The 22,921-nt window shown below is 40.5% G+C and overlaps 4 protein-coding genes across 5 annotated transcripts; 3 read left to right on the top strand and 1 right to left on the bottom strand.

Annotated features, from left to right (window-relative positions):
* The first annotated feature begins 205 nt into the window (after positions 1-205).
* Positions 206-3,743, top strand: LOC129602809 (transforming growth factor-beta-induced protein ig-h3-like). Its single transcript, XM_055501965.1, has 8 exons — positions 206-284; positions 621-1,251; positions 1,592-1,697; positions 1,848-1,968; positions 2,300-2,489; positions 2,808-2,909; positions 3,089-3,244; positions 3,345-3,743. Exons 2-8 carry the CDS (start codon positions 1,056-1,058, stop codon positions 3,473-3,475), a joined length of 1,002 nt encoding a protein of 333 aa, XP_055357940.1. The 5' UTR covers positions 206-284; positions 621-1,055; the 3' UTR covers positions 3,476-3,743.
* Positions 3,744-4,509: 766 nt separating this feature from the next.
* LOC129580785 (G protein-activated inward rectifier potassium channel 3-like) lies at positions 4,510-7,487 on the top strand. Its single transcript, XM_055471452.1, is given in 7 exon segments — positions 4,510-4,538; positions 4,813-5,261; positions 5,516-5,775; positions 5,865-5,889; positions 5,972-5,983; positions 5,986-6,168; positions 6,554-7,487. Coding segments are annotated over 7 exon segments (1,587 nt in total). The 3' UTR covers positions 7,183-7,487.
* A 520-nt stretch (positions 7,488-8,007) lies between these two features.
* LOC129602651 (type I phosphatidylinositol 4,5-bisphosphate 4-phosphatase-B-like) lies at positions 8,008-15,549 on the top strand. 2 transcript variants are annotated; one of them, XM_055501732.1, is made up of 6 exons: positions 8,008-8,428; positions 10,072-10,271; positions 10,497-10,692; positions 11,563-11,638; positions 14,507-14,613; positions 14,731-15,549. In XM_055501732.1, exons 2-6 carry the CDS (start codon positions 10,088-10,090, stop codon positions 15,140-15,142), a joined length of 975 nt encoding a protein of 324 aa, XP_055357707.1. In that variant the 5' UTR covers positions 8,008-8,428; positions 10,072-10,087; the 3' UTR covers positions 15,143-15,549. The 2 variants fall into 2 exon arrangements, with proteins under 2 accessions (XP_055357707.1, XP_055357708.1); XM_055501733.1 differs by lacking the exons at positions 8,008-8,428; positions 10,072-10,271 and having other exon boundaries at positions 10,321-10,692; positions 14,731-15,546.
* LOC129602650 (atrial natriuretic peptide receptor 1-like) lies at positions 14,278-22,712 on the bottom strand. The gene is made up of 24 exons (XM_055501731.1): positions 22,151-22,712; positions 21,738-21,779; positions 21,353-21,377; positions 20,966-21,282; positions 20,751-20,794; positions 20,583-20,621; positions 20,339-20,422; positions 20,149-20,265; positions 19,898-19,948; positions 19,633-19,812; positions 19,328-19,463; positions 18,967-19,057; positions 18,773-18,893; positions 18,584-18,709; positions 18,277-18,456; positions 17,589-17,931; positions 16,998-17,331; positions 16,673-16,892; positions 16,443-16,590; positions 16,325-16,373; positions 16,159-16,208; positions 15,942-16,039; positions 15,682-15,795; positions 14,278-15,411 (listed from the first exon to the last, which is right to left on the bottom strand). Exons 1-23 carry the CDS (start codon positions 22,479-22,481, stop codon positions 15,730-15,732), a joined length of 3,192 nt encoding a protein of 1,063 aa, XP_055357706.1. The 5' UTR covers positions 22,482-22,712; the 3' UTR covers positions 14,278-15,411; positions 15,682-15,729.
* Between the last annotated feature and the right edge of the window lie 209 nt (positions 22,713-22,921).

Raw genomic sequence — 22,921 nt, forward strand, 5'->3', positions numbered from 1 at the left:
CGCCCGCCTCTCCCGTTTCTGTCAGTTATCATCTTGCTTGACAGCGGTGTCTCGTTTATTGATTAAAGGGTCTGGTCGCGGACGGTTACATAAGCGGTAGACTGACCAACAGCCTTTCAGTTGCCAAGTTCGGACATCAGTCTGCACTTCACCACCTCCGTTGATTAACCCCATTTCCGGCAACTATTCTGGTCTGAAGATCGCGAAACGTTAATCAACTCTATGCAGTCAGTGTCCAGTGGTCATCTAGAGCGGCATCCACAGACGCAGTGACCTTCAACTTGGTAGATGCGAACAAAACCAAAAGAAAGTTGCGGAACTGAGGCTGTACACTTGACTGAGACGTTGTTTCATTGTGCAAAATTTATCTCCGATTTTCTTTAAAATACCACGACCGTACAAACTTACGTGCTTGTTAAATTTATAACGGAATATGATACTATAATTACTAAAATTTCACGCGCAATGTAGTACCTACCAGACTTGGCCCATTTTCGCTTTTCCCACTTTCATCCCACCCCCACCTTCACAATTTAATTCCCAGCCCAGCCCACCTCCGGCTACTCAAATTTTCAGCCCATCTCACCTTTTCGATCTCATCTTCATCCCCATTTTTACAGGCTCAACGCCGCTACTTTTGCAAGTTTTCCGCATACGACAGAATTGCCGGGCAAAAAAAATTTCGGTTTTTAAGAGTAGGTAGGTACTACCTACCGTTAATTTCCGTGGTAGGCTGGTTGCGCATCATTTCTATCGGTGCAGCCTGTGTTAAGTGCAATTCCTGTGTTGGAACAAACAACAGCCTTTGTGCCTTTGTGATCTCAGTTTTGGCACACTGCACTAACAGCGTACTCATTTGTTCGAACTCCCGAATTTGTCAGTTATCAGGATAATTAGTTTTGTTAATCGATTTTCTTCCAGTACTACTCGTACTGTCCTTTTTTATACAAAAGATTCGTTTCTATCATAGTATCTGTCACTTTCGATTCAGTTTCACAATTTTCCCTTTCCACTAATACCCTTTTGGCTTTTACTAAGCATAAGCTCTTTAGACCATGGGAAAATCTGCAGTCTTTTTCGTTGCACTCTTATTGGGTTTCGGCGGTATTAAAGCAGCCGATGTTGTCAAGCGGGATATATGCTTGTCAGATCCTGTCGGAAATGTTGTACAAGTAGCTCTACAGATGGGGCAGTACCTTTTTTTAGGCGCCATGGAAGAAACCAAAAGCCTACATTTACTGGAGAAGACAGGTACGGTCGTCCTATAGCTAGTTTTATTAGTTCGCTCGCTCCCGGCCTTCATAGTTTCACGAATAAGGGATGGTTAATCCGAAACGATAAAGCTATTGTACAATTCTGTTAATAATAATATGTTGTAATAGCTTTGCGATCGGTATCTTTATAATATGGTGGTGCAAATTAGAATACTTTCGTCTTTCGTGTTAGCATACTTTACTTTTAATGCGCCGCGGTCTTAAACCTCCCGGCATGCGAAAATACCGCAAAGTACCAATTTTTTACATGTACAGTAAGTTGATAATGCATTAATGATATTATGATATTAATTAATGCGTGATGTATTTTTGGATAGGTAATATCACGGTTTTTTTGCCGACCAACGAGGCATTTCGAAATGTTAGCCAAGAAACCCGAGATTTTTGGAAAAAACATCCCGGAGCCTACAAGCAGCTAATGAGGTTTGTGGGATTTGTGCTCAGTAGTAGGAATGTGGCAGCCGTTAAAATCAGTACGGATTTGGCGGCAGATAATTTCTCACAAACCATGAGCATTGTAAAACCACATACCCAATTGTAGCAGTATGTAACTAAATCAGCTCTACACTTCAGGTACCACATTGTCAAAGAATTGCGACATAAAGCTGACCTCGTCGATGAAGCTACATACGTAACTATGACCAACAAGAGTTTTTCGGGTCGTTATGTTGACTACAATGGATTCAGTAAAAATGTGTGTACGAAGCTTTAAATTTGTAAACACGAGTAAAAACAAGCCTGACAATATCAAAATCTGCAACGCTTGTTTATGGTATTAAAAAGGCTGGCGTCGCCTAGATCCTTGCATGCTCAAGGTTTTTAAGCTCTGTAGTAAATTGTAGTAAGCAATGGTTTTGCTGTACATCTATACGACATCAGCTGACGCTTTTCGGTATGTATGCTGTTTCAACTTTCAACCCCTTTGCTCTTTTGCATGCCGGGTTCCTCGTTTTTTGCAAAACAACAGTGTTTGAGTTCACAATACTGGTGCAGGTAGGGTGACACCTAGCTGATTCTATTTGCAGATACAGCTGTATAACGATGCACCGATCAACTCCTTCGATTACGAAGCATCGAATGGTGTCATTCATCTTTTGGATAGCGTGGTTGGACGCATGGCAAAGGATACCATATTCGGCATCGTCAAAAAACGCAAAGATTTAACCAAAATACTCAACGCGATACAAATAGCAAATCTGACTTCGATTCTAAACGGTACTTGTATGCATACCAGTAGCTTGAAATAAAATTTAGTTTATAGTTTATAACAGTAGTGGCCGACCCGCGGTTACTTTTTTAATAAAGCACATAAAATGATAAGTGCACCAACTAATATTAATTTTCTCATTTGAGCCTACAAATTAAAGTATGAGTAGTTGAGTACTGCACTCGTATTACATGAAAGTGGTTGATGGGCTTGCTCTGTGAATTTTTGTGTACGAGCTAGGTTTGCGTTCACATGCACCGCTCTGCTGAAATAAGTTACATTACGAGTACTATAAAAGCGGGAAATAGCAGCGATCTTTTTTTCAGGTTCGCAGCCCTACACATTCGCTGCGCCAACGGATAAAGCAATCGACAAGCTTCCGTCTGGGACGTGGGATAAATTGCTGCATAATCCTGATCAGCTCAGAGGTTAATGCTGTTTGTAGTAGCATTAGCGGTAAACATATAATGTATTGTAATCGTAGCATAATCGTGTCTTCGTATGTGACCCTGAACAGAAATTCGAACACTGTATCTGTGCACATTTAATTTACCCTGTTTATAACGCTTTAATTACTGATGTCTGGTGACCTTTGTGAATTGTGCAGACGTCTTGAATTACCATGTGGCAAGTGCGGGAACATGGATGACTCGTGGTCTCATAGATAACCTCAAAATTGCAACTTTAAACAAGAAGGCTGACTGGACAATCCATATGGACAACTATCAGAAACATGGGAATGAAAAAAAGTCTGGGTCGCCGGGTAAATATAGAAGAGCATTGACTTAATTTGATTTAAGCAGTGTAATTTGGCGTACAAGAACTTCTATATACAATACACAGAATGTTATTACCTTTTTTAGGTAGCTTTATCAAAATCGACCAAGCCAAAATGATTGCTGTGGATTTATCAGCGACTAACGGAGTAGTGCATACCATCAGCGCCGTGCTTTTTCCTCCTTCTCGTAGACGTCTGGGCCGTCGGCATAACTGATAAGTTGATAACAGTTTTTTCTGCTTCTTGTCGTAGGTATTACGGTTATGTATCACGCCAGTTAAATATATTTTGTACAAATGTATTAGACTATTAGTGGATTACTGTATTAGGATTAATTTCGAGCACTGTGTTTGTGTCATTTTGATCGGTACAAAATACTATAGATAACTCTGTTATTCTATGCCCTGTCAAGCAGAAGATAACGGAATAAAGCTTCATTCGCTTATTCTAGAAAATTCAAAGCGGAAAACCGTTTTCAGTTAATTGCCTGTTTTCAAAGGAATACATAAGCGAAAGTTGAACTACTTTCCTTCAAGTATAAAGTGCGACATTCGTATCCCATAATACACAATTTAAAGTAATAAATTCGGGCCAATTTAAAGTGAAGTAATTTGCACCAAATCGGGTAGCAGCAAAAAGTAAAGCAGTTAAACCTAACCTTAACAACGTTTTTTGCTTAACGGTAAGGAACGCGCATATTAACCGGTAAGTATATAATAGAATATAGATATAAAGTCCACCATTTTGCTTCTACTGCATTGCGCCGTTTGTTTTGTGTGTGCTGCATTCGCGTCTTGAAGTTGAGCAGTACTCACTTGCACGAGCACTTCTCGTACTTTAGACAGCAGATAATTTTTTTTATCAGACGATGATAGGTGTTTGATATTTCGAAATCAAACATTAAATGCGTTGCATATTATTAATTCGTGACGAAAAAGAGAGCGACCCACTGAATCTAACCATAAGCGAATTTGACCATAAACGTATTGGTTGTGTGTCTTGCGTTATGTCGCTGGAATTTGGTCGTCATGCAGTCCCATTGAGATACCAAAAGTGGATCGGAAAAAGTTTTCTGCCCTGCAGTTTTTACTGACATTGAATGCAATTCATCCGAAAAAATATCTAATATGTGCTGCAATTGCAAACCGTGAACTGGAGCAACGAGTGCTACATGAATTCTTGTAAACAAACACTTCCTGGTTTGATTTGTCCCAGAATTTCGACTGAAAATCCTGTGTAACATTACCAGTATGCATATGGTATTTGCATCTCCGCGTCCGTATTCTTCCGTTTTCAGAACTATCATAAAACGTGGTTGTTTCGCACGTGGAGGCTGCATCTGATGTGTACAATTTCATCCATGGAATTTCTCTTGTGTTGTAACTCCTCGTTTCTGTGCTTCTAATTTACGTGCACGCTGATTATGTTCTAAGCTGTTGGCGCCGGAGTTGGTAGAATTTGAAAACTTGTGGATTACTAAAAAGGCGAAACGATGGACACTTTCGGCAACACATACCGCTTACAGGGCTGGAACGGCATTGATCTGGATTTAGAGCCCAGCAATCAGGGATTAACGATCCCGCACGCGTAGCCAGCTACACCGACCACAACACCATTATTAATGTGGACCTCAACAAACGATCTCAGCGACCGCGGCAGACACGGTTGCTCTACAAAGATGGAGCATATACCCTGATTGGCAAAAACATCCCCAATATCACGCGGCGTTTCATGTCGGATTTCTGGAATACGATGCTGGACATGAGCTGGATGACGATTCTGTGCTTTTTTCTCTGCAGCAGTCTGGCGTTGTGGTTGACGTTTGCCGCCGTGTTCTGGATCATTTCTTACGCACATGGAGATTTTGACACGCGAAATTTCACTAATGACACTTGGATACCGTGCATTTATTTTGAGAATATGAGTAATACGACGACGCTGACCAATACGTTCACGCACAGCTTCCTGTTCGCAGTGGAGACCCTGCGTACGATAGGATATGGTGAGTTGCACTGGTCAGTTTTCACATATCTATATTTACTGCAGACACGCTGTAACAGTTACACTAGATAGGCATAGTGCAAATAGTTATAAGTCGTACTCGTCCGAGTTTTGCTGACTGGTCAGCAGTGCGCCTTAATGCACAGATGTGAGATTAATAAAATAAAATTAAATATATATGATTTTAATACATAAAAATACAGGATTTTACTTGTACACATTTTGTTACAAAAGTAATATTCCAGCCATTTCCAGGTACACCGCGCTATCCAACGGATGAATGCGCAGCGACATTGTTTTTCCTGTGTTTTGGATTAATTGTCAGTTGCCTCTTGGAGAGCGTCCTGGTGGGGCTCCTCCTGGCCAAAACGCATGTCCCGCAAAAGCGCACACAAACCCTCCTATTCAGCCAGTGTGCGACAATCTGCACCCGCAATGACCAAATGTGTCTTCTCTTCCGCGTGGGAAACGTCCGCACCAGTCTGCTGCTGCGTGTGGCACTCAAGGCGTATTTGGTGAGAGATACTGGAGAGTAAACACAGTTGTCAAACTATCTATATTTGTGTAAGTTTGACCCACATGTAATGTGCAAATTTGTTTGCAGGTTTATGCCAAACGCACCGACGAGGGTACTATACGCAATAGAGTCCAAAGTTTCTGTTATGCGCTGTCGTGATTGATTTCCCTGGAACTAAAAGCGTGTGTTTACAGGGGAAGAAATGCCTTCCATCAGCATGAAATTGATCTGCAAATCGACTGCAATGGCGACAATGTCTATCTGGGATGGCCAATTACCGCCTGCCATGTGATCGACGCCAGCAGTCCTTTTTATCATGTGAGCAAAAAGAATCTGAGTCGAGCCGCGTTCGAAATCCTGGTCATCCTGGAAGGCATTGTTGAATCAACAGGTACGATTGTAGTGTTATTCCCGTATCTTTATGTACTCGTACACAAGAGTGCTTTCGGTTATATTTATATTTATATGCGTTTATATACTGCGCCGACAGTTCTGCAAAGTTTTTGACCTAACAACTTAGATGATTATCTATTTTAATAGTATTTTGTTTAAATAAGTATTTGAGTTGTTAAATTTATTGTTATTAATATTCCCGTAGCTTTTTCGTATAAGAATGGCTTAGGTGACCTTGTATGTCTGCACTCGGCGCTGACATTAGTGAATACGATACTGAAGAGTTCTTTCCATTAAATACGTATTTATCTGACTTAATTCATTAAATCTGTGGTAAAAAACTGTGTGTGCTACACAAAATTAATGGAATAAAGTTTTCGTAGGATCGTCCGTTCAAGCACGCACATCGTACATTCCGGACGAAATCCTTTGGGGTCATCGCTTCCGTAGCGTCTACACCCATGCGGATCGCAAACAAACCCAGATTTTTGACTTTACCCACTTCGACAGTACAGAACCACAAGCGGACATGAAAGATCTTTCTGCTTACGAACTGAACGAACGGGCCATCTTGACCAGTCCGCTGAATTCCACTCCGGCACCGACTCCGGTTATCTTAATGTCGGTGGCGGAAGAAGAGCAATCGGGTGACTATACCGACAGTGTGGTCGGCGCAATGCCGAAGGAAGCGATGTTATCACCGTCTCTTGCGAAGGCTCTGGATCTCCCGTATGAGGTCATTCAGAATCGAAGCCGGGCAGGAACGCGGCGTGGCAGTACGCAAGTGCAGTCGCGGAGGGTATCGCGGGTGGAGACTTACGGTCAAGATGGATTACGCTTGCCGCATCCGTGCAGTAATTCACCGATTGCTTTCGGGAATCCCGAACCGATTTCATTGCCGTTGCGGAGGATGTCGACATCTGCGGGCCGGAGTGATGCTAAGATGCGGCATGTGGCCAGTTGTGATGATTTTTCCGCGATAGGGAGGTTGAGGAAAATATCTTCTCCGTAAAGTGCTCTTAGATCGTTATAATGTTATTTATTTTGATGATGCTAACTGTGATTCGTTGATAAACGTCGGTGATACTGTCCTTTGTTACATACTCATGATTCCATGATGCAGTTTCTTCTATACCGTTACTATCAGCATTTATTCGTTGATAATTGAGCTCCTAGGTGCTTTTGTTTATTGTCAGAGTCAATATAAACCGTTTTGTTACTAGAGAAATAAATATTGATTCTGGTGATTGTAAAAATCGAGATCCTGCAACGGTGATATAAACCCGCGCAATTAAACAAAGGTTTCTCTTCCTCCTGTTTTAGTTTTTTGCAGTGTTGGAGAAATTTATAGTGAATCATTTGCAGACGATTAAAGCGAATGCCGCGTCCTTTTGCAGCTTTAACTACTTTTTAGCATTCCCCGTGCTTAATTTTTTCAGAATGTTTTCTAATAGTAATCAGCAATGAATAACCGTTTTTCTGTTGTACTTGCTGTGACAATGATTCCACTGAAGCAGACACTATGCCAGACATTAGACAATTGCCGGTGTAACAGTTTTGAGTATACATGTACATACTTACCAGTTAGGGCTTGCAAGTAGTTTGTTCTTGAAGATGTGAAAATCGATATGCCCGCTATGAATTGTTGCTTGGTCATAAGCGGTTAAGTTAATATTGCACTGCTAAACAAGCCAAAGAAATCGGAAATTGGGATGAGCAGCTGGACTTTAAGTTTGAAGTTCAATATTGAGCTTTGTTAGTTATAGTGGCAGACTGGCAGCATAAACTAGCACCGCACAAAATCTTTATGCCTTATAGCTGTCAGTTCCCTATACTGCAGCACAATGTGCACAACACTAAACATCGCTCCTGTTTCCTTCGCACGACTGAACACAGCGTAATTTCCACATAATCTGGCGCGCCAAACATATTTGCAGTTTTTCCCGTTGTATAACTTCCGTTGTATTCCCGACTTCTCGTGAAGACAATTTCTCCAGTGCATCATCTCCATCGAGCAGTGATAATCCAATTTGAAACCATCAAGTGCCGACCCGGCTGTATATTCAGTGAGCGTAAATTTATCTGTAGTTACGGCAAGACGGTTAACCTTACTGATCAAGTCGAGGCGCAGATGCACAGATATTGTAGTAATTGTACCTGCATGGATTACATCGACCGTGGACTTCAATGCGGCATTTTTACATGCTAGCTGTGGAATAGAACACGTCCTGTTCCACCTAGCTGAAACCGGGATACCGGTAAGGCCGGCATGGGAATAATGTCACTGACGAGTAGATGCGAACAGTCTTATACAATATGCACACCGGCGAATACCGGGCCGTAATATATAGTTCGTAATACATATTGTATTACTCCAAACATTTTGTACATTCCACATGTACACACCTCTCGTACACAGTACTCTAGCGCGAATGCATACAATTCCTTAACGAGATATCGATTATGCGTTATTTTATTATTGATTAACAGTTATCCGCAGTCAGCCGTGGGAATGGGCTGAGGGAGTTGGGTGTTGCTGCGAATCTGACTGAAATAAAACACATGTGGTGTTGATGATTAAGCGAGAAAATTGAGTACCGCTCAATCACAATCGAAGCTTCTTCGACAAATGATATTGTAATTACGTTTTTGTTAAACCAACGGACAAGATGCTTAATTCAACTATCACTGCATAATATTGCTGCATTTATGGTGTACTAAAAATGTTTTACCAGTTATCTCGTACTGACAGCTAAGAATTTGGGTCAAAATTATATTATAATGGTTAGCGTTTACAGCTGCATGCCTGTAATGCATTCTTGCACTTAAAAATTCGATTTATTACCCGAGTAAATGGTGTTTAATTAACGGCGCGTGTACGGATGTAGTACATATATATCGAAATTTGTTTGAGTTTCAGATTTCAATCAACTTCAAGCAGGTGCCGATGTTATGGTACAATGTGTTGCTGCGCAGTGTATGCCACCGGCACCGTGTAATTTTGTGCAAATTAGAATTAGAAAAATTCTAATAATATAACGTTCATGATTATCTAGCCGCAACAACGTCATAGACTAACTCCTACGTTCGACCTACAGCATAAACATTGTGTAAGTGCAGCCGCCTGGCTTTTGAAGGATTATGGGACAACGCGTATCACAGTGTAGTTTTCATGGTAGCACAGGGGGATTTTAAGGAGCCGGTATCAATTGCAGACGTCAACATTTGTCAACTATCAATCCCGTAACCTGCTTTACTTGGCCTGGCAGATAGAATACAGGGACGATCAGGGATGGCCTTTCGTCGGCTAATTCACTAGTATTTGCAAACAAGCCCCCATACAATTGCATTGCGCACAGCCGTGCAGATTTTCGACAGGAAGCTCTAAATTTTCGATCATCACGCAGATGCGTTTTCGCGATCGTGGGGACATTTTGCGTCGAACATACCTTTATTACATACCCCTTGCGGCTAACTTATTTCTACCGGGAATTATTTGAAAATGTCACCTCCACCGATAAGAAAACAGAGCTACCGAGCGTATATATACATGTGTAGTCGTACATATGCATTATATGATCGACTTTAGCATCCTGGAGTTGAAATTTTATTGCGAATGTTTGTAACGTGCATTTCGCTAATTACTCATGGAAATGTTGTCCCGCATCGGCAGGAAGTGATGGCGACATTCCGCGACTTGCCGTTAGCTTTTCCCGAGATTATAATTGCTGAACGGTGGCTGTAGGGCACATCTATAACTGTATAGGTTAGCCGGTGCGTTGCCGGTATCTGCGTAAAAGTTGGTGGGATGTAATTCCATAATCCAATTGGCAATAACTGACAGCACGTATAGTATAAGCCAAGTGCATATATGCCGGGGCCTTTTTGTTTGTGGGAACAGGTTAGCCGGGGAGAAAATGGATCGTTCAGACCACTGGAGTCCCAATAATCGTCGCTCAGGCTCCACGTGTGCGGCGGATAGTGAAAGGGCGCCGCTGCTACCTCCACGGAGTGCGTCGATTTGTGTGGCAGCTGCGCGTACTACAGCTGCTGTAGTGCATCAGCCGTCGACGGCGGTTTCCAGTCCCGAGACACCGTTAAGTACGAATACCGTCGTGCTGCTGCTGTTGATGCCGCTGTGTTGTTGCTTCAGTGTATATACTATATACCCGTTGTTGGCACGGCATGTATCTGACTTTTATTACGATGATTATCATCGCTACTATCTAATCCCCTGTCTCTCTGCTATGTACCTCTCCTATCTCTTCGCATGCTACAGCGTAATATGATTTATATTAATGTTCTAATTTCCTGCCTTTATGGAAGGACCGGTGGAGATTCGGCGCAAAGAGAGTATTAAGCCACCGTCGTTAAGCGCCCAGGAGATTAATGGCAGTCTACTATCCAATGGTGCTCTCGCGAATGCCGTTAGTGATGGGTTATCACCTTATCGGGATGCAGTGGTCAGTCCTACAATGGAGGAGGAAGAGGAAGAAACGACCCAATGGGCGGTTACCTGCAGGTAAGTACACTTCGGCGTACGGTGCAATTTGCATAATGCACATGATTGACAAGCTGCTAAGTTGATCAAACAATTGAATCCGTCGCCACGACCTAATGCGCGTTCACTGCGTTGTAACTAGCGATTATGTGCGCTATAATGTGATACGCATTTGATTTCGCAGTATTTTGATCCTGGATATAAACAACTGTAAATACATTATGCTTAAGATACGTTTTTTTTAAACTTGTGAGCGCTGAGAATTTTTGACCTAAGTTACTATACAAAATGATGATAAACTACACGTATGTACGTACATTGGTATTTTCTCTCCTGCCTAGCACTTGGGAGGTTAATTATGAATTTTCATTAAGCGCCGGAAATTTTATTGATTTGTGGGATGATGGTTACAACCACCTTCGGGAATATATCCCAAAATTTCAGTATTTCCATAATAAACACATAAACAATCTTGTGAACACGTTAGTGTGACACGACGGTTATCGCAAAAGTAATCGTATTTTATTACATCATTTGCGTCAATGGTTTTAGTCGTGTAATATTAGAAATGGACATATCATATCCGCATTACGTAGCCGCATGTTACTTATAAAAATGGATTCTGTAAAGGCGCAGTAGCTCGGGCGCGATCGATTTATTGCATTACACTGCTTTACTTCGTCGGTGAATACAATCTTATCAATGTTGTATATTTTGTTGCGTAATGTGCCTCTTCATGGATTCATATAACGCTGTAGCCTTTTGAAGTGACATCTTTTGACGGAACCAGATTTTTTTGCTTGAGTTATTCCGCTATTATATTCGCGTATTTTATGGCTTATAACTTGGGACTTAAGCGGGAAGAAAAGGATGCATTATTGATGATGGTAGGGTATGCAACAATGAGATCATTATCGAGAAGGAGGAGGGATTCGTCGTTAAATGTGGAGTTTGTAATGAAGCAACGGTAAGTGGTTTAACTGACCTGTACTGTTAGAAGTTGCAATAAAAATTACACGCTGTAAATGTAAATTTGAAGCGGAAGTAGTTCACCTGGTAAACGTTGTATATTGCATTGTAAACGATTTATATTGTATGGTTTCCATTGCCATGCAATTAACTGCAAGCTAGTGACCGATAGCATCACAACTTTGTATGGTTTCTCATACATACTGCAGCACTCTGTAGTACTGCCGACCGTAAGAAATACCGTAATCAAGCTCTCATATTTAGATTACAAGAAATATTCTTAATAATGCTAAACAAAGGCAGGCGTCTGATAACAATAATGCTGCGAAGTTTGTTTTTAAAAATTCAGCAAAAGTATATTTCTACTCACCGCCTGCAAAATATGGAACGGTTTGTACCAGCCCATATATATATTTTGTTTCGAGATGCCCGCAAAAGCATTTAGTTTGTACACAAATATCTTGGTACAACTTCCTTTTTTCTTGTAAGTTCTTACAGCTAGAAAAGCAAGATTTTACAATATTATAGCTTTTTATCGCTTCGCTGAACCAAAGCCGTACAGTAAAATCTGATGAAGTTACAAATACAAAAGGTGCGCATGTTCGGGCGTATCTCAAAAAGGCCCATCCAAATGGAAGTGTTCGACATAGGTCAAAAAGGTCGGTTAGTACAAATTGATTGTTACACTCAAATACGTGAATTCTCTTGGAAGTGACATACGAGTAAACTAGCGGCGATTGTATTGCTGCCGTAATAAGGCTTTTATATATGGATATTCGCAAGAGCGTCTAGACTTGGGGCACTATTCCCGCTGGCGATCAATATTTCGACACTTCTCCTTCCGTATCGTAACTTTGAGTAAAAGAGGCCTGATTTATTCTAAGAGATTCAGATTAAGTGGGGACGTCTTATTCAAAGCGAGCAGGTGTTGAAAAATTAACATACTCAACTGAATCAAAAGACACTTGTCACATCTGTTTTTTTACTAACTCCATTCAAAGAAACTGTTGCCACTTTATAAAATTTTACTTTCACTACATTCAGTAGGTTTACTTTAGTGATCCAATTTAAACGCACACCGACAAATCGCAATCAATTTAACAGCTAGCTGGCTGCAGTTTTGCGGCTTTTTCATCACCCTGCAGCGTACAAAAAGAATTTTGATAATAAAATAATTTCTGGATTACCTGCAGTAGCAGTGGCAAAACTCTGTTTGGTGTCGTATGCACAAACTTCATTCACGATTTCACGTAAGCGGCCTAATGTGTGAAAAGCCTACTTTTACAATCTTTTGTGTATCTTGTCAATATTGTGTTAGAAATCTTGGGTTTACTGCCTAACTAAATTTTATAGTCAACGCCCATTTTCTCTCTGTTTTATCTCTGTGATGTTGTTTATAGCTATAATATGTAGGAGTTTGTCGTATCGTTTTGTTTGAATTTTACTGAACATGGCAGTAAAATATTCGTTAAATCGTTATTGCAGTTTTAACGTACACCTGTATCTCCCGGTTTACCCAAGCTTTTAATAATAATACAAGTAATAGAGATAATATTGCCAGTTGTGAATTAATAGTTCTATCGTTTATACCGCCTTTTGCAGGTGCGCTTGCGTACAACAATAATGCTACATTGGTATAATGGAATCATAAACCGGTTAACGTTATCGTGATATATAGGAAAGTAAAGTAGACGGTAGCTGTATGCGCTTAATACGAGTATAATCGTTTTTTAGAAAATCGGAATTCTACCTTGAGGTTATACTGGAGAAATCGATTATTCCTTGGTACTTCATTCATCAGCTTTCTCGTTAAAAGTCAATGGGATGTCTGGGAGAAATTCCCTAGCGGCTAGCTTTTACTGCTACCTGCCGTAGACAGCTTGAGTGGCCGTTACTAGTAATATTTTGAAATCGGGTTTGAAGTAGATCAAGAGGGGCATAAATTGTTTGCCCTGAGAAGATATGCGTTTAAAAAATATGGAACTATTCTGTAGTACATATGGAGAATATTAACTAGAAGGTTACCCGTAGCGTACAAGATTGTAAACGTGTAAAACATGCAGCCGTACCATAACTACAATATTAGGCGTACCGCGTGACTATAAGATAGCTCAAAACTTCTACCATATATAATTTCCAGCAAGAAAAATAATTATATTGATGTATTTTTACATGATATGACTGCGTGTTTTCAATGGCGTACACCCGTTTATTGCTTCATGCTGTGCTCAAAAGCACTTATACACTTTTCCACGGAATTAAAGTATTACACAAGTTGCATGAACCGATAATGAATCGATTTTTGCGGGGGCTGGAAGCAGCGCAGTAAGGACCGAAATGGTATTTTTTTGTGCGACTGTGCCCATAATAAAACAGAACATCACGCTAAATCAATCAGGTTGGTTGGTTGTACATCAATAATACATACAGCGCTTCCTTCGACATAAAAAGCAATCCCTATTTGCATATAATGTTGCGACTATAAAGGCTTTTTGCCTTTGAAAGATGTCTGCTCGTTTCATCGGTTACGTGACACTGTCGTGCATATTATCTTGCCGCAGTCTGCGCAGTTAACAATACAAAACGCTACTGTATAATGCATATGATGCGAAGTGTGAACTGTATATCAATATGCAAACAGATTTTATTATTATGTCGTGAAGTACACAGTATTTTTAGTGATAAAGTACAATTTGTTTCTCGGGTTAAGTTAACCTGTACGCAGAAACTACTTTAATAAATAGTTAAACGATATGTTAATTTCAAAAATTCTGTGAGGATTACGTGTACTCGGTACCATTACTAAAGTGTTAAACATTTCTTGGTCATGTTGCATTGTTGTCAAAGTCAAATGATTTTATTGCAGCCAATTAGGAACGCGCCGGTTGGTGAAAAGTATGTCCGCTGTCCTTGCCACTGTCTATTGATCTGTAAGGATAGTTCCGAGCGCATCGCTTGCCCACGTCAAAACTGGTAAATCTCCCTCTTAAATGTAATGCGTCCCCCATAAGGCAAATATTTAACTTCCGGCTCAAACATTTTCATGTCTTGGCTCAATCGGTGCCTGTATGGTTCACGTATGTTTCACAGTAAGCGCATCATCACCATCACGGCCGCCGTCGATGGTACCGGTCCCCTGTCCCAGTCTTTCGCCGCATCCAACAACACTACACCGGGCACTTGTCATGTAGTGTGTGTTCACTGTGGTCAAGATTTCCTCTTCAATATCCTACACAAATCACTGGCCAAATGTCCCCATTGTAATAAGATATCGGCGGTAGGGAATGTCTACCGTCGCCGGCAGTTACGTGTATACTCCGTGGTGGCCTTCCTGTTCCTGCTGGTAACCGTCCTTGTGATAGTGGGCACGTACTTTCTTGTCGCCGAATCCGGTGGTATCGTGGCGCTCTATGTTGGACTCGTAGCCATAACCGTCCTGGCTGCAGTGCGCGTTGTATACTTCTTCCGGATGAAAGTCAGTCAAGTGCAGGGCACCTTTTGAATAATACAGACACCACAACTGCTCTCCCGTCTTTCACACCAGTTTATGGAGTTGGTGCAATTCACAGCGCCAATATCGTCGCGGCATCGTTATATTGGTGGATTGTATCCGATGATTAATTAATGTAAAGCGGATATGTGGCGTCATGTGTAATTGGTCCCCTCTCGCAGCATCAGCAGCAACATATGCACACTGGCAATAAATGTGGCACTTACTGTATTTTCATCCCAATAAGGATGTTACCAAAGATTCGCGCACTGGCACATGCTCTGAAACATATGGCAAGTTCATTCTAATTTAATTAATACAGTGCTGGAGCAAAGTAGTTTTTGCGTTTAATGCCAAGAGGATTTATTTTGAATTGCTCGGAAATAAAGTTCGCTCACATATTCGCGGCATATAATGCTGCGACGTAACGGCCGTACCGGAAAATACCGCACTGACTCGTATTTGAAATCAATAATAAGTATGAGATCAATAAACGATGCATTGTTGCTAACTGGAATTAAGTATCTTAATTTTACCCCATTCTTCCTTACCGTCCAGTCTTGTGAAAAAATTGACTTGGTGATAGTGCAAAATTTATATCATTCAACGTTGCTCTCATCTTTTGCTGTGGACACCAGCCAGTACGTGGAAAGGTTACCTTTCCCCTGCAATTCGCAATTATTATGACATACGAGATAATTTACGTTGATAAGTGCAAGGGAAACCGGATAAAGTTTCCCGCGAGAAACGAATTTTGCCACTAGCACGGCACAAGTATGTGGTCGGCGAAATGACTGTAATTATGAGATACCTTAATTAAAATGGTTCCTCGAGGTACAAATTGGAAGGCCTTGGGGAAAAATTGCTGAGCGGCATCCATAAAATCTTTACTAACATGGATCTTTCGAGCTAGCATAACAAAGAAATACCGAATTACGCGGATGCTGCACAACGGGTTCACATCGTACATCATTGCTCTTATGTTGTTAATGACAGTGTACGATCATCGTATTAGAAGAGATTCTTACCACATCCAAAGGAAGTCATCCGGGAAGCAGTATTGATTGTATCGCCAAACCTGTGCCATAATTGCTTGTTTAGTCTACTGCATATATAAGAAGATGATGCTGATAAAACTAAAAGGTCACTCATCATATTCCTGTCACAGTTACTGCGTGTTTGCTGAAAACTTACAAACAGTAACGGAGCATTCTGGTTCCCACAACGCTGGCCGCACAAGGCCCTGTGAAAGCAACAGTCGCATAATATTTTTTGGTTAAAAGTAAATTTAGAATTTTTTAGTAAAGCTAACCTGTATTAAGGCCAACTTTTAACTGCAACCTGCAGCTCATATCACGCAGTCGCATAGGCTGCTCGGTACGCTGCATGAGGTGAACGGACGTTTCACTGACTTCACGAATATGCCTTTTACCATTTCGGACAGGTATTCCACTAGCAATCTGTGGGTATCAAAAGCCACATAATTATCACCAGTCTGCAACAGTGTGCCATCATTCGAAACAAGAACACGTTGGTTAGTACCATGTACGAGTCTCCTATAGTTTCCACTTTGTACACGTCATAGCTGCTAAGAACTTCATCCAGAATGCGAAACATGTGATGGAGAAAATTCACAACCATGAGTGGTTCGATCCGTGCAACAATTGTAACAAAGTCAGCAACCGCCGTGAAACCCACAGTCACTTGATCGAAGTCTTCTGGTGGCACGGAAAGTCCCAACCTCAGTCTCTCCACAACTGGTCTATAAGGCATTTCTTCCTTCACTATTTTGGTTTTAGCTCTAATTTAATTATCAATGCATTAAGTAAAGTACGTTTATTGTATGCTAGATTCTAACGCATTTTACTTGGGCAAAATTTCGGCAAGGAGTTTATCAGTAGCCTTTTTTTCCTCGTCCAAGGTTGCTGTTTTTAATTTGACGGAATTCTCCAGTTCCCTTGTAAAGTATTCCAGTTTATCCATAACATCTTCCAACAAAGATCCATCTTGCTTGAAATTCGGCATGCGCTCGCTGAGGTACCGCCGAATGGCCTTGAAATCCGGCCGCTCCCGAGGATCCTCGGCCCAGCATTCCGGCAGTAATTTGATAAACGGCATTTCTTCTGGCTCAACCGGCTGAATGTCCGGTCGATGATGGGCATCGGAAGTAACCGGCGTTTTTTTAATTAGGCTTATTATTTCTACACAAACAAAATTGCAAAACTAAGACACCTGAAATATACAACTGTGTTAAGGCATAATAAAAGCGCAATAATTATAGTCGCATTATTTCCCCTGTTTTAAGTTGTCCTAATATATGTGACCATATTTGGTACGTACAATAGCTTTTATTGTAATAATTATTTATAATTTTGACCGCATAAAAATATTTTTTCCACAATTTGAATTGAGGGAAAAAGACTTTCTTAAACTATTTAGCAGTGCATGTTAGCGTGACCTTTTATTTTGGCTAATAGTTTTGCTCCATTCCTTCCCTCAAAATTTATCCAAAATGGCTCGCAGGTGAACAACACTTGATGCATAACAATGGCAAAGGAATATACATCGCCTTTCACGGTTTCAGGTTCGGCTGACTCCCCCCGAAGTAATTCCGGGGAAATGTACAGTTTCCGCGCTTCAGTCTGATGCGGAAGCACCGAAGCCATCTCGGAAACTTGTTCACGAATCTTCCGCAATCCGAAATCACTCAGTCGTACCGTCAGCCGCCTATCAATTAAACAGTTGGACGCCGTGAGCCGTCCGTGCACACGAATCGATGAATGATGAATGTATAGCATTCCCTGCAAGAGAAGGCCACTAAGGTCAACTTTTGAATAATGTAGAGAATGCGTAGTGTTTGTGTGTGGTTTACGCATGACCTACTATAAAATTGAAGAATTATCATACATAGTTTAATTATGCCTCCAAGTTCAGATGTAAGAAGATGCTCGCTAGTAATTAGGTAAAACATCTCGAATGCGGTATTGGTGTTAACCTCAAGATTCAACAATACTGTAAACAATTAAGTAAGCTCTATATTGTGTACAGTGTGGCACAGCCAAGTTGATACTGCTTGCTCGAATATTTTCCATTTTCATAATATTTTAATGGTTTTGTATGTGCTCTGTATGTGCATGCACTTGTACCGCTGTTATCCCGTTGATAAGAAACAGCTTGATATCTTTTAGCAACGACTGAAAAGTGTCCTTTCGTAGCAGGTCTTGGAAAGAATGTTCGGGAGCAAATTCCGAGATAATGCGAACATCACTCGTCCCAATGCAGACTCCAAAGAATATGGCAATATTATCATGCCTCATTTTCTTTCTCTGCAATAGTATGAGATTATCCTTTACAGCATGAGTTCGAGTATTTCACCAGTTCATTTGGTTGTGGAGGTCCTATCCAGCCCAAACTGCTTAATATTTTCATATCCCATTTCGACTGTACGCTTACGTGATAAGTTATTTCCAGCAGTTCATCATCAACAAGTAACTTTCGTTGGATTTTAAGTTTTTTGCACCACACCAACTGGTCATGGAATCTGACAAGTCCGTTATTCCCGCGTCCAGATTGTTCCGTCTAGCACAGTAATATTATTAAATTCCATCGATGAGCTTCGCATTTTAATAGATCAACGCTGACCATGTGCATTAGACGCGTAATAGTTTGCCGCAGATGGCGGTGTTTATCGGAGATTGTGGAGGCCGGTGTGATTTCCTCTGGTAAAATAATCCAGCTGCTGTATTCTTTGCGCAATTTCCTCCTGGAAATGCAACGATTTGCGGACATTTTATAGTTTTTGTGGAGAACTGTGGAAATATGCTAAATAAATTTACCTTTGGTGCACGCGATAAATGACAAATGCAGCTACGTAAATGATGGCACAAGGAATGAGTATGGAGGGAAGCAGTTCCGTCAACAGAGCGTCTAAGCAGATACAATAACTTAATTGGTGCGTTTACAGTACTGCAGACAGTCTTTTCACATTTCTACTAACGAGTAAGTACAAATACCTATCCACTTTGCTACAATCATGATAATTAATTGCTCGTTCTTTCATACACGAATAAGAATTAATTTTGATAACAGATAACATCAACAAACTGCGCCAGCCCCGATGTACAGATAAGGTATAAGGCTAATAAATAATTGTTGTACCCAAGATATTGTAACCAACCAAATAACCAATTTCCTCACTTTTTCGTAAACATTCAGCATCGTCGCCCACGAATCCGCATGGCGGACGATCGCTTGGAGGATTGGCATGACGAATCCACTTAAACCGGCTAGATGCGATCAGTTCCGAATCATATGAATCAAAAGTCCAGAGCTCCTAATTTAAGATCCAATTACGTTATAGCGTGAACTACTTACTCTATTACACCTTTGATTTGCATCTTATATAATCTTTGTATATCAAAAAATTACGTTAATCCTGCAGTACAGGATTGGTTTAAAAAAAAACTGATTTACGTGCATCCTTACAGTTCCAAAATACGTACTTGGAATGACTTTGTCTGGGCGCTGACTCCAAAAACAGAATATGCAGCGTCACGATCCCCGTTTTCATCAATAATGAACGGCGTTCCCATGACGGAGCTGAAATTCCGCCTGTACATGCTTCTTGTCAACTCAATCCCGTCGCTAAGATTATATCCCAATGAAATGGTTTCGTTCACCATCTGAAGCATACATTACGCAAAACTTGGCGTTAAAATAATGATAGAATTTTAAGAATTTTCCTTGTCTGAAATTTTTCAGCTTTACCTCGGCAGCTGCTGCAAATGCGGTATGCGTGCAAACCGCAGTAAGAACTGACTGAAAAAGAAAGATTTTCCAGCGAAAAACTAGCAGTACGGTATTATTGTACCGTAACGTCCTATTAAAAAAAATAACTAAACTCTATTACTAGTAAATAAACAGAGCATATGTAACTTATATAGGGCATGAGCGCCCAGTACCAGTTTTTTTACATTAGACTAAAACGCTGCGCTAAATAAATGAGAATTCGAGCTTACTTCTTCGGTGATATCGCTGGAATTTGACTGAGAGCGAATGTATGACGTAAAATTATTTAACCGTTGGTTGTCCGTGGGAAGAGGGGATAGGGATATTATGAAAAGCGATTGCAATATCTAAAATCGGCCAAAACAATTGCTGTGCAATATCGGAAGCGATCATCATGTAGTCCGAACTATTACGGCGTACCACATCCAAAGAATTTTGAGCAGCTTCGGACAGAAAGTGTTCTGTATTCCACAATGAGCTGTATACAATATTGGTGACATACACCTAAAGAGAGGACAAAATCTTCGTTATATTAATCCGGCTGCTGAGAAACACATTGACATCAGTAATACCCGCATAGACACTTAGGAATTTCGGAAGTTCTCGACAATTGTACTGTACATAAAGTGCGGCAGTTTTTCTGTAAGAAGTCCTATTTGCTTACATAGTCTTTTCCCATCATTCCTAAATTAACGGCAGTTTTCTGAAAATCAAACAAATCATATTTAAATTTTTCTTGTGTTCGTCGAAACCAAAACTCGAAAATAGTAGCAAATTTTCGCTAAATGTTAGTAATGTAAAAATTAATTACAATTAATTCTCTTTAGCATACCAACATATCCAGCAGAAATTTGATTTCCACCATAAGGACAATCACTGCAAACGGCAAAAAGTTGTCGACTGGCAATACATACTTGTAAATATATAGAGTTATTTAAGTACTCATAAATGTATTGTAAAACCCGTTATTAATTTATTAACTACAGACACAGTAGCTGATGCTAATTATACTGTTACTTATTGCTTCAGAATATGTAGCTGCTTTACCTCTACTCCGGGCTCGAGCATATTCCAGAGCCTGTACTCGTTGTTCAGGTAAGGAGAGATCCAAAGACAACAAATACGTAGCGCGTGGGGTATACATTTCCGGATCACCATATATAAGATCTTTTGCTGTTTCAGCACACATTTCTTTTAATGATGCAGGCACATAGTGGATATCACAGATGATGGTTATAGTGCGCCACTTATACACCGCAAAAAGTTCACGAGTGCACCGACTGAACGCTTCGATCTGCACCGGCAGCACGCGAACCAGAGTCGGAAAGCGAACCTTATTTTGCAACAGACTCCCCCTTCCGGCACTAGTGACAGAAAAAATCATTTTGGTCCTTTGGATCAAATATTTATAGACATTTTCAAGCCTTTTCTTACCTTGTAATGACAGGAATGTTTAACTCTGCATACATAAATCGACATAAGAAAAATGCAGTTTCTGATAAACTATAGCCTGACAACAGTTTCTTGATATAATAATAATTTCATTTCGTTAACAGTCCACGACAATTATCGTAAAAATTTCAATTATTAAAATGATGTTTTTATACAGGAGTTTCTATATCAGGATGACATCATGACGTAATCAAAACTGAGCCGTCCCCACCCGCGCGAAATGTCCACGATTCTGTCGATTGCTAACACAGCGAATTTTTGCAAGTATCAACATGAAACCGGTGTCAATTTGTGGAATTACTCCCTAATCCCTATCGATTCTCCATCAGGATGGTTTCCGTATCGAATTTCTTTTTTATTTGTTTACCTCTGGCGAAATCGGATTCCAGCACCATCGCTCCTGTGCAACCTGCAAACCGGCCCACCCTTAATTTTACAAACTATATGCTGTAGAATTCACAATGTGTAGTAGAAACTGCAAGGACTCATCCAGTCGAAAACCTGTATACAAATATTCTTATGGGATCAGTGGCATCCATTGCGGAACGCGAAATACTCGGTTATGTTTGACAGGATGTGAGAGGATAAGAACTGTGTGTTATACGTTAATGATTTTTCAATATGTATTAGTGTGACTTATTATACGAGCATATGCACTCAGTTATACATCGATTTTGCCAAATAGAAAACTGAGTGTTAATTAAGTGAATAGTTAAGTGAAGAGAAAAATGTGAGTATTTCAGGGGCATACCGGAATATGCTTGTATTGTACTACCGTACCTGTGGGGATAAACACAGTGAAGCTGGCTTTTTCCAAATTTTTTGCGTAATACTCCGCAAAAATAGAAGGCGCTAAATCTTCAAAGTAGTTGCACGGTGTGACACTCCAGTTAACTATCGAATGCAGTATTATGTTCATGTTAGAATATTTTTCCTGTGATTCTTGAAGAGCAAGATTGACGGCGGCCATCACAATTTTGGCATCATAAGGAACAATCACTAGGAAAATCACAGTTGGTTTGGTATTTGGCTTATCTTCGCCACCAATTATCATCACACCAAAAACAAATATCCATGTACAAAGAATCTGATAAAATTTGGGAAATCGCATACTGCATCTGGAATATGGCTAATACACAACCGCACGGTGACCTTTATTACAGTGAGCAAAGCTTGTTAGCATAACGGAGAAGTCCAGAACGTTTTGCAAATGGCAAACATGGCCGCTTCATATCAGAACAGCGAATCTCATCCAATTATACGGTGACCATGATTCCAAGCCATAATATAATATTGTCCATATCAAAATGGAAAAGTAGGACTGCCTATTCAGTTGCTGATATTTCCGATTTTTTTCCGTTCCTCCAGAGTGTTCCACGCACGGATGCAACACTGAAGCAGCCGTAATGATTTGAAGAGCGTTGTGTTGACTTAGAAACCAGAGCTTAGAAGAAAGTCACTTACACTGCAAATTGACTGCATCCTGTAGCCCCGCTTGAAGGAACATATCGGTTACTCCCAACCGGAAACCATAAATAATGCGAATATGAT

The sequence above is a fragment of the Paramacrobiotus metropolitanus genome, unplaced genomic scaffold (assembly GCF_019649055.1).
Source record: "Paramacrobiotus metropolitanus isolate TYO unplaced genomic scaffold, Prichtersi_v1.0 Parri_scaffold0000004, whole genome shotgun sequence".
Classification (NCBI taxonomy): domain Eukaryota; kingdom Metazoa; phylum Tardigrada; class Eutardigrada; order Parachela; family Macrobiotidae; genus Paramacrobiotus; species Paramacrobiotus metropolitanus.

Bases quoted from the DNA above. Each gene is read 5' to 3' on its own strand.
- LOC129602650 (XM_055501731.1), bottom strand. From the start codon at position 22,481: ATGCGATTTCCCAAATTTTATCAGATTCTTTGTACATGGATATTTGTT. The intron at 19,464-19,632 runs GTACGTATTTTG...ATCTTAAATTAG, and splicing joins CCCAGACAAAGTCATTCCAA to GAGCTCTGGACTTTTGATTC. The intron at 18,457-18,583 runs GTAAGCGTACAG...ATACTATTGCAG, and splicing joins TGCTGGAAATAACTTATCAC to AGAAAGAAAATGAGGCATGA.
- LOC129602809 (XM_055501965.1), top strand. From the start codon at position 1,056: ATGGGAAAATCTGCAGTCTTTTTCGTTGCACTCTTATTGGGTTTCGGC. The intron at 1,969-2,299 runs GTGTGTACGAAG...TTCTATTTGCAG, and splicing joins ACAATGGATTCAGTAAAAAT to ATACAGCTGTATAACGATGC. The intron at 2,910-3,088 runs GTTAATGCTGTT...TGAATTGTGCAG, and splicing joins TAATCCTGATCAGCTCAGAG to ACGTCTTGAATTACCATGTG.
- LOC129602651 (XM_055501732.1), top strand. From the start codon at position 10,088: ATGGATCGTTCAGACCACTGGAGTCCCAATAATCGTCGCTCAGGCTCC. The intron at 10,272-10,496 runs GTACGAATACCG...CCTTTATGGAAG, and splicing joins CAGTCCCGAGACACCGTTAA to GACCGGTGGAGATTCGGCGC. The intron at 11,639-14,506 runs GTAAGTGGTTTA...ATTTTATTGCAG, and splicing joins GAGTTTGTAATGAAGCAACG to CCAATTAGGAACGCGCCGGT.